General features: G+C 39.3%; 1 protein-coding gene across 3 annotated transcripts in view; it reads left to right on the top strand.

The window, feature by feature from the left end:
* The window catches only part of KCTD9 (potassium channel tetramerization domain containing 9), an 86993-nt gene extending 73082 nt beyond the window's left edge, over positions 1-13911 (top strand). For 2 of the 3 annotated variants that reach the window (XM_081516648.1, XM_081516638.1), the window contains exons 10-12: positions 7937-8042; positions 9043-9176; positions 11995-13911. In XM_081516648.1, the coding sequence (XP_081372774.1) occupies positions 7937-8042; positions 9043-9176; positions 11995-12111 (357 nt within the window). In that variant the 3' untranslated portion in view covers positions 12112-13911. Of the gene's footprint in view, positions 1-7936; positions 8043-9042; positions 9177-9702; positions 9794-11994 lie in introns of all 3 variants that reach the window. The other variant, XM_081516659.1, reaches the window with a different exon arrangement.
* Positions 13912-18471: the final 4560 nt, after the last annotated feature.

The following is an 18471-nucleotide window of genomic DNA, read 5'->3' as shown; positions in this document are numbered from 1 at the left end:
ATAAGGTTTTCACTCTTGAATTTGTTAATGTGGTGAATCACACTGATTGGTCTGTGTATATTGAAAAATCCTTGAATCCCTGTGATAAATCCCACTTGATCATGATATGTGATCCTTTTAATGCATTGTTGGATTCAGTTTGCCAATATTTTGCTGAGGATTTTTGCATCTGTGTTCATCAATGATTTGTTGTTGTTGTTCAGTTGCTCAGTCATGTCTAACTCTTTGCAACTCCATGGAATGCAGCAAGCCAGGCTTCCCTGTCCTTCACTGTCTCCCAGAGTTCACTTAGACTCATGTCCATTGAGTTGATGATGCCATCCAACCATCTCATCCTCCGTCATCCCCTTCTCCTTCTGCCTTCAGTCTTTCCTGGCATCAGTGTCTTTTCCAGTGAGTCGGCTCTTTGCATCAGGTGGCCAAAGCATTGGAGCTTCAGCATCAGCATCAGTCCTTCCAGTGAATATTCCAGGTTGATGGTTCAATTCTCACATCTGTACATGACCATTAGAAACACCATAGTTTTGACTAGAGGGACCTTTGTGGGCAAAGTGATGTCTCTGCTTTTTAATACACTTTCTAGGTTTGTCATAGCTTTTCTTCCAGGGAGCAAGCATCTTTTAATTTCATGGCTGCTGTCACCATCTGTAGTGGTTTTAGAGCCCAGCAAAACAAAGTCTGTCACTGTTTTCCTTTTTTCCCCATGTATTTGGCCATGAAGTACGTGATGTGACTGAATGCCATGGTCTTAGTTTTTTTAATGTTGAGCTTTAAGCCAGCTTTTTCCACTCACCTCTTTCACCTTCATCAAGAGGCTCTTTAGTTCCTCTTCACTTTCTGCCATTAAGGTGGTTGTCATCTGCATATCTGAGGTTGTTGATATTTCGCCCAGCTATCTTGATTCCAGCTTGAGCTTCATCCAGCCCAATATTTTGCCTAGTGTACTCTGCATTTAAGTTAAATAAGCAGGGTGACAATATACAACCTTGATGTATTCCTTTCCCAATTTTGAACCAGTCCATTGTTCCATGTCTGGTTCAATATCATGAGTGATATTGGGCTATAATTTCCTTTTTGTGTGGTATCTTTTTTCTTTTTTGTATTTTAGTTTTTATAATTTGTGTTGGTTTCTGCCATACAGCAACACGAAACAGCCATAATAATACATGTATCCCCTCCCTCCTGAGCCTCCCTCCCCTCCCCCATCCCATCCTTCCCAATTATACAGCGCCAAACTGGTCTCCCTATAATATACAGCAGCTTTTCACCAGCTATCCATCTTACACATGATAGTGTATATATGTTGATGCTTCTTTCTCCATAAGTAAGTCAGAGAAACACAAATAGAGTATATTAACACATGCATCCAGAATCTAGAAAGATGGTATTGTGTGGTATCTTTGATTCTGGTAGCAAGGTGATGCTGGCCTCACAGAGCTAGTTTGGAAGTGCTCCTTCCTCTGCATTTTTTTGGAAAAGTTTCAGAAGGATAACTATTAACTCTTCTCTAAATGTTTAATAGATGTTTAATACTCCTGGACTTCTGTTTGTTAGGAGTTTTTTTAAATCACAGATTCAATTTCAGTACTTATAATTAGTCTGTTCATATTTTCTATTTCTTCTTGGTTCAGTTTTGCAAGATTGTAAGAACTTGTTCATTTGTTCTAGGTTGCCAGTTTTATCGGCATATAGTTGCTTGTGGTAGTCTCTTTTGGTCCTTTGTATTTCCATGGTGTTTGTTGTAACTTCTTTTTCATTTTTAATTTTATTCCTTTGGGCCTTTTTTTTCCCTCAATGAGTCTGGCTAAAGGTTTATCAGGGTATTTTTTTGTTTTTTTGTTTTACCTTTTCAAAGAACCACCTTTTGGTTTCATTGATCTTTTCAGTTATTAGTCTGTAGTTCTAGTTGATTGATTTCTGCTCTGATCGTTCTGATTTCTTTCTACTAACTTTGGGTTTTGTTTGTTCTTTCTCTAGTTGCTTTAGGTGTAACACTGGGTTGTTTGTTTGAGATTTTTCTTTTGTTCTGAGGTAAGTTTTTATTGCTATAAACTTCTCTCTTAGAACTGCTTTTGCTGCATCCCATAGGGTTTGGATTGTCATTTTTTTCATCTTCATTTGGCTCTGATATTTTTTGATTTATTCAGGGATCCATTGGTTGTTTACTAGCATATCATTTATCCTCCACATGTCTGTGGTTTTTTGTAATTTTTTTTCCCCTTGAATTTGGTTTCTAATCTCATAGCATTATGGTTGGAAAAGATGCTTGATACAATTTTTAGTTTTTTTAAACTTACCAAGATTTGCTTTGTGGCCCAGCATGTGATAAATTCTGGAGAATGTTCCATGTGCACTTGAAAAGAATGTGTATTCTGCTACTTTGGATGGAATGCTGTATAAATATCAGTTTAAGTCCATCTGATCTAATGTTGCTTTTAAGGCCTGTGTTTCCTTATTGATTTTGTTTGGATGTTCTGTCCACTGATATAAGTGGGGTGTTAAAGTCCCCCACTATTACTGTGTTAGTCTCAACTTCTTCTTTTATGTATGTTAACATTTGCTTTATACTGGGGTGCTCTTATTTTGGGTGCACATATATTTGTAATTGTTATATCTTCTTGGTTTGTTACCTTGGTCATGATGTAGGGTGCATCTTTGTCTCTTGTAACAGTCTTCATTTTAGTCTGTTTTGTCTGATTTGAGTATTGCTACTCCACCTTTCTTTTGATTTCCATTTGCATGGAATACCTTTTTCTACCCCCTTTCAGTCTGTATGTGTCTAGCTCTGAAGTGGGTCTCCTATACACAGCATATCTCTTGATTTTTGTATCCATTCAGCCATTCTTTGTCTTTTTAGTTGGAGCATTTAATCCATTTACATTCAAGATAATTATCAATATGTATGTTCTTATTGCCATTTTGTTAATTGTTTTGGATCTGTTTTTGTAGGTCTTTTTTCTTTCTTTCCTCCTTTGTTGTCTTGTGATTTGATGATCTTTAATGTTGTATTTGGGTTACTTTTTTTGTGTATATATCTAGTACTGATTTTTTTGTTTATGGTTACCATGAGATTTTGATATAGAAGTCTATATGGACACATTATTAAGTTGCTGATCTCTTGATTTCAAATATATTTTTAAAATTCTGCATTCATACTCCTTTCCTCTCATGATTACTGGTTTTGATACCATATTTGTGTGTGGATGATTTCCTACCTTTACTGTATGTTTGCCTTTACTGGTGAGCTTTCCTGTTTCCTACTATTCTTGTTCCTAGTTGTGGCCTTTTTTCTTTTCTTTGCAGAGAAGTTCCTTTACCATTTGTAGTAAAGCCAATGCTGAATTCTCTTAGGTGCTGAATTCTTTTGCTTGTCTGTAAAGGCTTTGACTTCCCATTGAATCTGAACGAGAGTCTTGCTGGGTAGAGTATTCTTGGTTGTAGGTTTTTCCCTTTCATCATTTTAAATATATCATGCCACTACCTTCTGGCCTGCAGAGATTCTCCTAAGAAAACGGCCGCTAGTCTTATGGGGATTTTCTTGTATGTTATTTGTTGCTTTTCCCTTGTTGTTTTTAATATTTTCTCTTTTAAATTTTGTCAGTTTGATTATTATGTGTCTGAGCATGTTCCTCCTTGGGTTAACCCTGAACGGGATGCCCTGTGCATCCTGGATTTGGGTGACTATTTCCTTTCCCACACTATTATATCTTCAGATATTTTCTCAGGCCCTTTCTCTCCCTCGTCTCCTTTTGGGACCTCTATCATGCAAATGTTGATGCATTTGACATTTTTCCCTGAGGTCTCTTAAACTGTCTTCATTTCTTTTCATTATTTTTCCTTATTCTGTTCCACAGCAGTGATTTACACCAGTCTGTCTTCTAACTCACTAGAAGACAGTTCTTCTCTCTCCTTGTTCCTCTGCCTCATTTATTCTGCTGTTGATTCCTTCTAGTGTGCTTTTCATTTCAGTTATTATATTCTTCAACTCTGTTTATTCTTTATATTTTCTAACTCTTTGTTGAGAATTTCTTGCAACTTCTCTCTCTGCATCCATTCTTTTCCAAAGTTCTTGGATCAACTTTATGATCATTACTCTGAACTCTTTCTCAGGGAGATTGCATTATCTCCACTTCACTTAGTTGTTCTGAGGTTTTATCTTGTTCTTTTGTCTGGAATATATTCCTTTGCTGTCTCATTTTGTTTAAATTTCTATTGTATTTCTTATGTATGTAGTAGTTTAGTAACATTTCTCAACCTTGGGGAAGTGGCCCTCAGTGGGGGCTGTCCTGCGTGTCTAGCAGTACACTCCCCTCTCATCATTAAGGGCCAGGGACCAGCCTGGTCCCAGGGTAGTTTCTGACTCATATTTATGGACTTAGTTCTGCAAGATCATAGTTTTCTTGCTTCAGATGTCTGCCCCATGGTGTGTGAGGCTGGTTAGAGGCTTGTGCGGTCTTTCTGGCAGGAGGGGCTCATGCCTGCCCACTGGTCTGTGGAGCTGGGTCTTGGCCCTCTGGTGGGCAAGGCCATGTCCAGAGGTTTCTGTGGGCTCGGTAAGCCTGTCTGCTGATAGTTTGGGCTGTATTTCTGGCTTGTTGGTTGGTTGGCCTAAGGTGTCCCAGCACTGGAGCCTACATGCTGTTGTGTGGGGCCAGATCTTGGTGTCAGGGACCCAAGATGTTTGCCTTCAGCTGGAGTTCACATAGATTGCCACTATGTCCACCACCAGCTTAAGAACCCAGTGAGAACTACAACTGCCTCCCACCTGCCACCTCCCTAGGAGAACCCTTCAAGACTAGCAGGTAGGTCTGCCTCAGGCTTCTATGGAATCAGTGCTTTTGACCTGGATTCCAGTGTGTGTGTAAGATCTTATCTGAGCTCTCCAAGAGTTGAGTCTCTTTCCCATGGTCCCCTTTGTTTCCCTCAATCTACGATCAAGCCTTCCTGGCTTTCAAAGTAAAATGCTCTGTGGGCCGCCTCCTCTCAGTGCTGGACCTTTTGGCTGGGAAACCTGATGTGGGGCTCAGAGCTCTCACTCCTGTGGGAGAACTTTTGTGATATAATTATTCTGCAGGCTGTGGGTTGCCCAACTGGGTGGTATGAGGTTTGACTGTATTATAAGTGCACCCCTCCTACCATCTCGTGGTTTCTTCTTTATGTGTTTGGATGTAGAGTATCTTTTTTGGGTAGATTCCAGTCATTTTTATGGATAATTGTTTGTTGTGATTTTGGTGTGCTCATAAGAGGATATGAGATCAAGGTCCTTTTACTCTGCCATCTTTGTCTTGCAACGGCCTATGTAATTTTAACTGATACATACTAAAGTGCTGCAGAACTGCAAGTTTATTGATTAAAATGGCTCATGTTGAGGAGTCACCGCCCAGAGTGTGGGGGCTGTGAAAGTAAAAACTAGTGGCTAATTGTCTTTGGCACTTGAAGATGGCTGCTGATGAGTAGTCATATGTATTGCAGTGTCCACAGAATATGAGGTCAGCTAAGCACAAGATGCACCTGATGTTCCCACCCCTCTTGTTGAACTTCTCCCCTGATTGATTGTTGTGGGCTGTGAAACCTTTCTGCAGGAACCCTCCAATTCTGCTGTCAACCAAGGTGAACTTAGCTGCTATCAGGGTTCATGTCTGAGCTGCACCTTCTGTTCTGTCAGTGCCTTCAGAATGCGTCTTTTACCTGCTCTGCCTTTCATTATTGACTTTAGCTTGCTGCGCAGAAGCTGGTATACCAGCTTAATAATCTGGCTCTTATGAATCCATCGCACATTCCCAGTGCAAGACTTAACATGATAAGACCTGGAAGGGACACTGATGACAAGTGTTCTTACAGACTAAGAAATCAAAACGTGCCCTTACCCAAGCCCCAAAGGCTGGTTTGTCAGCAGCATTAGAGCTAGACTCTAAAGCAGGTGTTTTCTTTTCCTTATGTCTTTTTTGATGACGTTTTCCTTTGGAAAATGTGAAATATAGACAAAAATGAGCTAGTGTAGTGAATCCCTTTGTATCTCCATCACTCAGCATCAACAATATCAGTGTTTAAACAGTTGTGTATTTTCTATACCTCTCCACAGAGTATTTCTGAAGCAACTTATTATTTCACCTGTAAATATTTTATTCTCTTAAAGACAAGGGCCATTTTTCAAACAATCTTTTGCTTAAGTTTTATTTATTTGTTGGCTGTGTCGGGTCTTTGTTGCTGTGTAGGCTTTTCTCTAGTTGCAGTGAGTAGGGACTACTCTCTCCTTGCAGTGCATGGGTTTCTTATTTTAGTGGCTTCTCTTGTTACAGAGCATGGGCTCCAGAGCATTTGGGCTTCAGCGGCACATGGGTTTCAGAGCACAGGCTCAGTAGTTGTGCACCAAGCTTTGTTGTCTGGTGGCATGTGGGACCTTCCTGGACCAGGGATCAAACCCATGTCTCCTGCATTAACTGGCAGACTCTACCACTGAGCCACCAAGGAAGCCCTAAGCATAATCTTAATATCATTATCCTTTTCAAAAACAGTAATAACTGCTTTCATCAAAACCACTGCCCCTTGATATAGTAAATAGCCCAAATCTCCTAACTATAATGCAGATTTCCTTAGTAGCTGCGTCCTGAGGTGTCACTGTTGGTTACCTGCTTTTACCATTTGATGAATAGAGGAAATACTTTTTGTGGTTTTTGAAGACAAAAAAATTTCACTGAGTTTCTTACATATTTCTTTGTGAGATTCCATAGTACAGCCTTGAGTAGAGAGCAGTTCTTACATAATAACCTTGGGAACTTTTGATAATACTTATATTCTACCTGGGAGCATTACATCAAGAACCAGAGAGATTTATTTTCAGATATCACCTTCCTGTCCTGTTACAATATATTTTCAAGTACATAAAATCTAATCATCTTTGAGTTATCTTCTAGGTCCTCATTATCCCACCTGTCAGTCTGAGCTTCTGAACTACCTCGTGTTATAAAGCACAGGCATGGATGGAAATGCAAACCTGTTTGTCAGTATCTGTGATTTGAAATGGTCTGTAGTTTATCTTCTGTTCACTAGAATTGGCTGTGGGTGAATGAAACTGCATTTATGAGACAAGGATTTTTCTTGGTATGGTTATCACATAACTTAATCAGTCTTAGGTGTTGAGATTTCTTCATTGATCTAATTATAATAATAAGGGCAACTATCATTTCTGTAATGTCTGAGGGTTTTTAAAATACTTTTACCTTCTACTTTGGCCCCAATTAGCAAAGGTCTAATGTTATCACTGACTTTATGGATAGCTTCCTGCCATATTCAGTAGTTGTTAGACATCAGATCTGATGGCACTGAATTTAAAGTTCCAAAATATACTTTCTGACTTTTTCCTCTTTATATCTTGAACTGCCATTTGGGTACTCAGGGTTGACAATGTTTTGGAGCGATGGTTGGTATGGAAAGACCCTACAAGCAACTTGGTGGTGTTTGTAGCTAGATGGAAACCTTTCATTGCTGGCCTTAGCAGTCCAACCTTTGAAATGAAGGTAGTGACAGCATTACTGAGCATCAGAAATTTCATTCCTGCAGTAATAAGAGAAGATCTAGACCCCTAACAACTTCATGCTTTCTTGAGACATTAACTGTTACATTGTCATGAGCTGGGCTGTTTATATGCCCAGGGCTGTTTATAAAAATAGAAATAGGGATGTCATGGTCCTGCCTCCCCAGCTTCTTTAACTAAACTCTTTTCATATAAAGCAGGAATGCTATTGTTTATTTGGCTTTGTTTCTTTTAAAAGAACTATTTTAAAAACTTCTCACAATTATTGTTAACAAAATAGTTGATTGTGAGTATATCAGATTTTTCTTTTTATTTTTTCTTTTACTGTTTGAGCCAATTTTTTCTAGTCCAGACAAAATTCTCAACCATAATAAACACAGACTTTACTCTTTCCTTGGCCAGTGTGCAAATCTCCAGGGCGTCAAGATGCTGTGTTCTAATGCAGAGGGAGCATCCTTGAAGCTGTGTAATTTTGAAGATCCCTCTGGTCTCAAAGCCAATTTAGAAGGTAAGAGTCTCTCTGTAATTACCTTCTCTAAAGTAAAAACACACCATTAAGTAAAAAGCCCAGCAAAATAATTGTTACTGGTAAAACATAACCATAGGGAGGAACATGTCTTCTGTCTTAAGAGGATTTGCAAAGGGCTAAGCCATTGTTTGGTCTCAGTAATGGAAACCAGCATGCTAAACTCAGGAAATGTGGCCTCCAATATTTAAGGAAGCTTCAGTTGGAGATAAGTATCAACATCTTAAATGTCCAAACAGAACAGCGTTGCTTTTTAAACTTTATATTGGAATATAGCTGATTAACAATGCTGTGAATGTTTCAGGTGGACAACAAAGGGACTCAGCCATACATAAACATGTATTCATTCTCCCCTAAATTCCCCTCCAATCCAGGCTGACACATAACATTGAGCAGAGTTCCCTATACTATATAGTAGGTCTTTGTTGGTTATCCATTTTAAATATAGCAGTGTGTACCGGTCCATCCCTAACTATCCCTTCTTCCATCCTTCCCCTAGGGCACCATAATAGAACACCACAGTCTTAATGTGGACCAAAATGAAGAACTTCAGTTTGCATAAAGCCAGGCAGTTTTTTTATCACCTTTGGATGTAATGTTTTGTTTGTGAATTCTTTATTGCTTTGTTTTGTCCATGAACTTGTCATTTTGTTTATTTGTGTATCTAGAAGACACACAACTCATTTCCATCACTATAAATTTTTGGAGGCATATTTAAAAGTGCAAACTCTAGGACCAAATTGAATTCCTCCCTCACAAATACATACTAAAGCACGAATTCTTAATTCATAGCATAAGCAAACAGATTAACAAAAGAACTCCGTATGTATGTACATTGGTCAAGAGACAGATTTATAATTCAGTCATTTCCAAAGGACGCAGAGGTCAACATTTACCCCTGTTAAGTCATCTTGCATCTTTTGAAGATAAATGACTATAAATATTTTTAAGTTCAATTGATCCTAAAATATATTCACTTTAGGTGCTAATCTGAAAGGTGTGGATATGGAAGGAAGTCAAATGACAGGAATTAACCTGAGAGTTGCGACCTTAAAGAATGCAAAGTTGAAGAACTGTAACCTCAGAGGGGCAACTCTGGCAGGAACTGATTTGGAGGTGAGTCACTGAGTTTTTGTTCATCCAGAATGACTGAGTAGCTCCTACAAAATGTATTGAAATAAAACAAAGTAGTTGACTGTGCCATACTGCCAGGTAACGTGCCAACCAGGCTGACAGAATGTTTAAACAACAACTGAAAGAAAAGCAAATTTGAATTCCAAAGCAGAATCTGCTTACCTAAGTTACAGATGCTAGGTTCAGATTTTATTTTTAATTGGAACAGAGTTTCTTTACAATGTTGTTATTAGTTTCTGCTGGTACTACAACTATAGGTATACATATCAGCCATAGGTATACATACATCCCCTCCCTTTCAGACCTCCTCCGCATCCCATCCCATCCCTCTAAGTCATCACAGAGCACTGAGCTGAGTTCCCTGTGCTATACAGCAGCCTCCCCCTATCTGTTTTACACAAGCTAGTGTGTATAGGTCAGTGGTACTCTCAATTTGTCTCACTCTCTCCTTCCCTGCCTCGTGTCCACAAGTCTGTTCTCTACGTCTCTATTCCTGCCCTGCCAATAGGTTCATCAGTACCATTTTTCTAGATTGCATATGCATTCATCTGGCATTCAGTCTGAGCTGATTTCTCCTCTTTTCCTTGGATCTCCCTCAGGTAGGTACATTTGATAGATGCTTATTTAATCCACTTGATTGTGGTTTTCTTAAATTTTAATTCCAAACAGAATTAAATGGGGCCAGATTATTTCTTAAACTTCTTGAGAAACTGAAATGATATCTGAGTCTGAAATCAGGTTCAGGGAAAGCCTGTTCTAAATTGGCATCATATTTTTTTTGAATCTCAACCTGAGACTTTACTTCTGTCCAGCCAGTTATCTTTTTCATCAGAATTGTCTGGTATATATCATCTTGAGTTGCAGATTGAGCTGGCAGACTGCATAGCTGTTAATGGGTCTATATCACTGTCTGGTAGCTCTTTCTGCAACAGTGGGCATGTTCTGTGGCTGTGCTGTTCAGTCCAGCACCTACCAGCCACATGTGGCTATTGAGCCAGAGCAATCGAGGGATGGATTTGTAAATTGTATTTAATTAAAATTCATTTAAATGTAAACTGCTATATGTGACTAGGAGTACTGTATTGAACAATACAGACCTATACAAGAAAATCTGGCATAGATTGGATTCTAGAGAATAGTATGTCAACAGTTAGCTTGTTGATTTTTTTTTTTAATGTTTTCATCTTGTTCTTTTTTCATTATAATACTAAGAGTACTGTTTCTGTGTTTTTGTCTATCCTTCTCTCACTCTATACTTCCTTCCTATGCAGTCTTATTTAGTCCTAAGGTCCAATAACACAGTCCTTAATTCAGCGATCCTATTTCATAGCCAGCATCTAGATTTCTCATCTGAATTCACCTTGTTCTCTTGATAGCTCTTAGCATAGTAGCAGGCCCCGTTGAACTTGAAGGCATAAACCTATTATAAAGTACAGTTATTTAACTTTTTAAATGTTGTTACTGTCACCTAAGATGAGGATTTTTTCCTTTGTTTCAGTTAGCATGTGACTACATGCGAGTTCTTTATTTAGAAAGCCTCCCTTTATCTAACTGATTGCAAAGACTAATCAGGATGACTGTTGGGGCAGCTGCTAACCCTCTATCCTAAAAGGATATGTGCAGTCACCCTTCTCGCTAACCATCATCCCCACCATCCTCAGGGACTTAGCCAAAATCCCTGTCCCATCTGTCACTCTCTGATCTCAAGGGAAATTTGAAAGCAGCTACCAGTTGTGGTGGTTACACTGCTGTATATAGATCTGTTAAAACTCACTGAATTGTATACATAATTGGAGGGTTAAAAAAAGGCAATTCCTTACTCTAAGAATGTTAATGTTAGGCAGTTACATGATACAATTTAAGTAAAATCCATCTCTCTGTTTAAAAATCTGAGTCTTCCCCACCCCCATGCCTTTCATTATTGTTCATGGATTGTGGTAAAACCATTAAGTCACTCAGTTGTGTCCGACTCTCTTGTGACCCCATGGACTGTAGCCCACCAGGCTCCTCTGTCCATCAGATTCTCCAGGCAAGAATACTGGAGTGAGTTGCCATGCCCTCTTCCAGGGGATCTTCCCAGACCCAGGGATCCAACTCACATCTCCTGCATTTGCAGGCAGGTTCTTTACCACTAGTGCCACCTGGGAAGCCCCAAAGAGATGTATAACTAAATCAATCACTTTGCTGTATACCTGAAACTAACACAACATGGTAAATCAGCTATGTGTGTTTTAGTCACTAAGTCATGTCTGACTCTTGTGACCCCATGGACTGTAAGCCTGCCAGGTTTCTCTGTCCATGGGATTTTCCAGGCAAAAATACTGGAGTGGGTTGCCATTTCCTTCTCCAAAATCAACTATATTCCAATATAAATTTTAAAAAAAGAATAAAGATTATCTCAGGTCCCAGAAATCAGTTTCTGATGCTCAGACCCTCTGAGTTTGTCTGGCAGTGGAGCTGCTTCCATTCAAGCCCCATATTCCCAGGGAAGCCCATAAAATTGTTTAGATACATTTTACATTCTGGATTTTAAATGCTTCAAATTCAAAAGGGACGTGCTTCATCATTGACCTTTGTTTATACATATTTGTGGTGGTCAGCCTAAGTAAGCATCAACTAGAGAAAAAAATACAGATAGAAGAAAATATGGCTTTCTCCTAAAACTTATGAAAGTTTTCCAGAAATAACTGAGTTTTATTCTATAGGAATTTTTTCCTGATATGCCCCAGGAACCATTTTAAGAGGGAACAGATAAGCCCTTCAGTGTGTTACTTCCATGAATACTGTTTGTGTCCTGCAGAATTGTGACCTGTCTGGGTGTGACCTTCAAGAAGCCAACCTGAGGGGTTCCAACGTGAAGGGCGCCATCTTTGAAGAGATGCTGACACCACTACACATGTCACAGAGCGTCAGATGAGAGGCCTGGAGGGAGGAAGTTGCCGAAGATGACAAATGTTTTCCTTATCACTCTTCTTTCTCCACCCACTCAGTTATCTAGAAGAAATAACACTGTAAGGAAATTAAAAAAACATTTAGAGGATTATGCTTGTTCTCAGAGGTGCATAAGGGGGAAAAAGTCACTTTTTCCCCACATTCTGATTTTTAACAGAGAAGCACTCCTTCAGTAGATTTAGGGAAGCTAGATTAGATTGCTGCCTTTGGAGTGGAGTAGGGGGATTTACCTGGTAGCCTTGCGACCAGGAATAAATAGTGTCTATTATATTTGCTTTTAAATAGGCATGATATTGAAATACCATCTGGGTTTGAAATGCATTTGAGGATTTTAATTTATGAAAAGCACAACATATGCAATTATATTTATTGACTCTCCAGATGCAGTATGGATATTTAAATTGTTGAACTTCACAATTTTGCAGAAGTTGTTCAGGTTTCTAAATAGCTTTAGTGGGGCCTCTCCTACTTTGAATACCTGTCATACCGTGTGAAGATGGTAAGATCAGACTCCCCAAGGCTCTCTTTTCAGGTTCATTTTAAGAATTTTTTTTTTAAAGAACAAAACAGTAGCTAAATTAAAGAAACCCTGTTACTGATTGAGATAGAGTGGCAGGAAAGAGACATCATATACATCATTGTCAGCTAAAGTTGCAGTGGAACTCTCTGAATGGCGAATGATTTACCTACAGCTTTTAACTGAGCTTTCAACTTACAATTTCATTCTAAGCAAGTTCCACTCCATGCCAGCCCAGGCAGTTTTATGTATTTACACTACTCACTTAGTTTCCTCCCTGTACAGTCAAAACAAGCATAGGGAGAGAGTTGAAAACCAAAAACCCAAGGTGCATAATTAACACTCATTTAACTCAAATGCCAGATAAACAAGGCCAGCTTGGAAATAGGTGTGAAATCCAAACCCACTGCCATCAAAGGTGTAAAATATGAATGAATATGGCAGATTCATCTTTTAGAAGTCAACAGAATAGAACTGCAGCTCTGATCCTACAGTGGGGAATGAAGAATTTTAAACTGACAGTTTGACTATAGTTATTGAAAAGCTTAAATGGAAATAAAGGTATTTGGCTGGTTCCAAGATGGACTACCAATTCAGTCAGCACCTTGGTTCTTATAGTTCTGGTGTGTTGTATTTTAATACATTTTTAGCCTGGCTTCCTCAAGTTACTTGCTCTGCAGGGGCAGGGCCTGAACTTCCTTACCAGTAACTGGTTTGTCCTTATGTCGACCCCAAGAGCAGGGATGTAAGCTGTGTCCAAATGGGTTCTGAATTCTCCAGACTCATCCATGTGAGGCAAGGAATCGTTAAAAACCACTTTGTCTCCTGTGGGAGAATGACATGTCTTCAGTATTTACATAGCTTATTCTTCTATACATATGCAAAGCTTTCCTTAACAGTGAAGGGTACATATGCATAAGTGGGAGGAGATAGACCTTTACAGGTGAAGGAAAGCAACTTCAGAAATGAATTATTTTCTTTGCTTTATTATTTTTACCAAGACAGAGAAGTATTGAGAGATAATCTATTTTCATAATCAATATGTGCCTAAATTATATTTAAATCATTTCACTCTGTACTATATTTTCAATAATTAGAGAATGTGTTGTTCATCCACTTAAGGGTACCTCTGTAGACATAACCTAAACCTGCAGAAGAATCTGAAAGATCCAAACACAGTATGCTTAAAAAATGCAGATTTTGGATCTAACGTGTCCTGCATTAATAAACGATGTGAAATGTTGAAAAGGCGTTTCTTGTCTTGCTTTTGAGAATTAGAACTTTCCAAATTTACTTAATTTCTTCAGTATGCGTTTAAGACCAGCGCTGAGGGTCTGTGTGAAAAAGAAGAAAGTGCCTTTAAACTTATTTCTTGAAGCATGATTATTTTATGATCTTCCTCTTAAAATCCACCATGCTAACACAGACATTTCATTAGTGCTGAACAAAAGAAAAGGCTGTCTTCCAATAACTCGTTTGTGTTACTCTTTAGCTGATGAACATTTTTACCTGTTAGCTTTGTTGGGTTTGTGAAATACATTGTCCCTAAAGTGTTCTTGCTAGACAACTGAGAGAAAGAAATTTAAGCAGGAAGGAATGTTTCAAAATAGTAAAAATCCCATTAACCCTTGCAGTGAAACATGATTGTACACATAGGTTTAAAACACAGTTGTTTGGGGAGGGGCGGGAAAGGCTAGAAAAGGGTTTTAAACTAGATAGCTAATGATCTACATTGAGAAAATTTGTACTCGTGTACCTGTTTAGAGCAATATGTATTATGCCGTAATAGTCTTTTAGCTGTAATTTCAAAGCAACGAAACAATATATATTCATTTTCTTACAAAGTTTACCATCATAAATTAAGACTTGGGGTATTTTCTCCAACTGTTCATTTTATGAGTTGGCAATAAATCTATCCCGTGTCAGCTTTAAATCATCTTTAATATATGAAAAACCCTAGCAGTTTTTATAAATCTCCAAGGAAATATTGTCTTTAAATGGTACAACTCTACAAGGAAAAGCAGTTATTTTTCACAAAGTACCTTATGCAAGGACTAATTATCTGAAACCCTGTCATAACCTTAGATGTGTCAGCAGGAGTTCATGAGTCCTTCCTGCTGAGATTCTACATTAGGACAAAGAAGGTTTCCATCTGTCATTCAGCAAGATTGTGTGTGTTGTATTCAGTCGCTCAGTCGTGTCTGACTTTGCGACCCCATGGGTGCCTCTGTCCATGGGAGACTCCAGGCAAGAATATTGGAGTGGGTTGCCATTTACTCCTCCAGGGGATCTTCCTGAGCCAGGACTCGAACCCACGTCTTGTGCATCTCCTGCATTGGGAGGTAGATTGTTTACCACTAGCTCTACCTACTAAATTATTATTGTTACATTTTAGTAATTTTGAGGTGCTTTTTTTAATGCTAAAAAATTGAAGCCATTTTCCCTTTATAGAGAGAGCCATACTTGAAATTTAGGAGATTTCTAAATTTAGGGGAAAAAAGTGTGTAACTGTAAAATTCAATTATTTAAATCCTATTTACTAAATTCAGCTTCATGGCAAATTGATCTGTTGTTGGAACTGTGACAAGGATCAATTTGTCACCAAACCTCCACATTCCATTAACTGTATATTTGTTTGATACCCAATCTGGTGCTATAGAAAATAAACAAGCTTGGCCTTTGCCCTTGAGATCTATGACAATGCTGAGGCAGGCTTCAAGGACATGATACATAGTGAAGGAATTCACAGACCATGTGGTTGCATTCATCTAAAAATTTCAAAGCATTTTTCAAAGACTAAATGTCAACTGACGGAAATTGGCTACCAGTAATCCAGGGAAGCTTAACCAGTGATAAAAGATTAACATGACAAGGGTCAAAGTCTCAACTCTTTCATTAGTCTCAACCAAAAACATATCTGCTTCAGCAATACTGTTACAAGCACATCACAACTTAAACAGCATCCATTATTCAAACAAAATGGATTCTTGTTGAAAACCAGCCTCTCATTACGTTCATAGGGAGATGAGATTCCATTCCTCCATGTCAGAATGGTGCTTAAATTATTAGAAGTGTCTAAATGAGATAAAGTCAACCACATTCTATTTTCTAATTCCCCCTCTATTTGCAATTAAAGTTCATCCTCTTCCCTACCCTGTCACAGATCTGACAACCTCCACAGAGGTGACTGAGCAAAGAAGTTTATTTGGGTGGACCAACATTGCTTTTTATGCCAAAATCCTTGCAGACATAATTAATTATTCCAGGGGACACTGGGCAAGAGCTGACTGATCTAGCATCCTACTCAAGGAGAAATTTCCAATCTTAACTCTAAAGTGAACACACATCCAGTTATTTTGAAACATTTTACTGCTTAGCAAATGTAACAGACCTTCATCCAACTGGACATGAAGATTTAATTCTGAGTCAGTTAAAACACATCTTTGATGCAGAAGAGGAAACAGATCTAATCAGGTTAAAAGGTCCTTACCTTTCATTCATTCATTCCAATCTGTATTTATTGAATGCTGACTAAATGCTGGGGACTTATTAATAAAATGTTTAAATAAGATGCGATCTTTGACTATCATGACTTACAGATGGGTAAATTAGGGGAAGATAGAGGAGCTACCCCATGTCCGAGGTCAGGGGCGGCAGCTGAGAGGAGCTACCCCACGTCCGAGGTCAGGGGCAGTGACCGAGAAGAGCTACTCCACATCCAAGGAGCGGCGACTGCATGGGCACAGGAGGGCCGAGAGGAGCTACTCCACATTCAAGGTCAGGTGGGAGGGGCGACCGTGAGGAGATACCCGTCGTCCAAGATAAGGAGTAGTGGCTGCGCTTTGCTGGAGCAGGCGTGAAGAGATACCCCACGTCCAAGGTAAGACAAACCCGAGTTAGACAGTAGGTGTTGTGAGAGGGCATCAGAGGGCAGACACACTGAAACCATAATCACAGAAAAGTAGCCAATCTGATTACACAGACCACAGCCTTGTCTATCTCAATGAAACTAAGGCATGCCGTGTGGGGCCACCCAAGATGGACAGGTCATGGTGGAGAGGTCTGACAGAATGTGGTCCACTGGAGAAGGGAATGGCAAACCACTTCAGTATTCTTACCTTGAGAACCCCCAGGAACAGTATCAAAAGGCAAAAAGATAGGACACTGAAAGAGGAACTCCCCAGGTCGGTAGGTGCCCAATATGCTACTGGAGATCAGTGGAGAAATAACTCCAGAAAGAATGAAGGGATGCAGCCAAAGCAAAAACAACACCCAGTTGTGGATGTGACTGGTGACAGAAGCAAGGTCCGAAGCTGTAAAGAGCAACATTGCATAGGAGCCTGGAATGTTAGGTCCATGAATCGAGGCAAATTGGAAGTGGTCAAACAGGAGATGGCAAGAGGGAACGTCGACATTCTAGGAATCAGTGAACTAAGATGGACTGAAATGGGTGAATTTAACTCAGATGACCATTATATCTACTACTGTGGGCAGGAATCCCTTAGAAGAAATGGAGTAGCCATCATGGTCAACAAAAGAGTCCTAAATGCAGTACCTGGATGCAATCGCAAAAACAACAGAATGATCTCTGTTCGTTTCCAAGGCAAACTATTCAATATCACAGTAATCCAAGCCTATGCCCTGACCAGTAATGCTGAAGAAGCTGAAGTTGAACGGTCCTATGAAGACCTAGAAGACCTTCTAGAACTAACACCCCCAAAAGATGTCCTTTTCATTATAGGGGACTGGAATGCAAAAGTAGGAAGTCAAGAAACACCTGGTGTAACAGGCAAATTTGGCCTTGGAGTACAAAATGAAGCAGGGAAAAGGCTAATAGAGTTTTGCCAAGAGAACGCACCAGTCATAGCAAACACCCTCTTCCAACAACACAAGACTCTACACATGGACATCACCAGATGGTCAATACTGAAATCAGACTGATTATATTCTTTGCAGCCAAAGATGGAGAAGCTCTATACAGTCAGCAAAAACAAGACTGGGAGCTGACTGTGGCTCAGATCATGAACTGCTTATTGCCAAATTCAGACTTAACTTGAAGAAAGTAGGGAAAACCACTAGACCATTCAGGTATGATCTAAATCAAATCCCTTATGATTGTACAGTGGAAGTGACAAATAGATTTAAGCAACTAGATCTGATAGAGTGCCTGATGAACTATGGACGGAGGTTTGTGACATTGTACAGGAGACAGGAATCAAGACAATCCCCAAGAAAAAGAAATGCAAAAAAGCAAAACGGCTGTCTGAGGAGGACTTACAAATAGCTGTGAAAAGAAGAGAAATGAAAAGCAAAGGAGAAAAGGAAAGATACTCCGATTTGAAGGCAGAGTTCCAAAGACTAGCAAGGAGAGAGAAGAAAGCCTTCCTCATGGATCAATGCAAAGAAATAGAGGAAAACAACAGAATGGGAAAGACTAGAGATCTCCTCAAGAAAATTAGAGATACCAAGGGAACATTTCATGCAAAGATGGGCACGATAAAGGACAGAAATGGTAGGGACCTAACAGAAGCAGAAGATATTAAGAAGAGGTAGCAAGAATACACAAAAGAAATGTACAAAAAAGATCTTCACGACCCAGATAATCATGATGGTGTGATCACTCCCCTAGAGCCAGACATCCTGGAATGTGAAGTCAAGTGGGCCTTAGAAAGCATCACTACGAACAAAGCTAGTGGAGGTGATGGAATTCCAGGTGAGATACTTCAAATCCTGAAAGATGATGCTGTCAAAGTGCTGCACTCAATATGCGAACAAATTTGGAAAACTCAGCAGTGGCCACAGGACTGA

The sequence above is a fragment of the Giraffa tippelskirchi genome, chromosome 1 (assembly GCF_054371585.1).
Source record: "Giraffa tippelskirchi isolate mGirTip1 chromosome 1, T2T-mGirTip1v1.2.pri, whole genome shotgun sequence".
Classification (NCBI taxonomy): Eukaryota; Metazoa; Chordata; class Mammalia; order Artiodactyla; family Giraffidae; genus Giraffa; species Giraffa tippelskirchi.
Note: the sequence above shows the minus strand (reverse complement) of the source record. Positions and strands in the feature narration are given on the sequence as shown.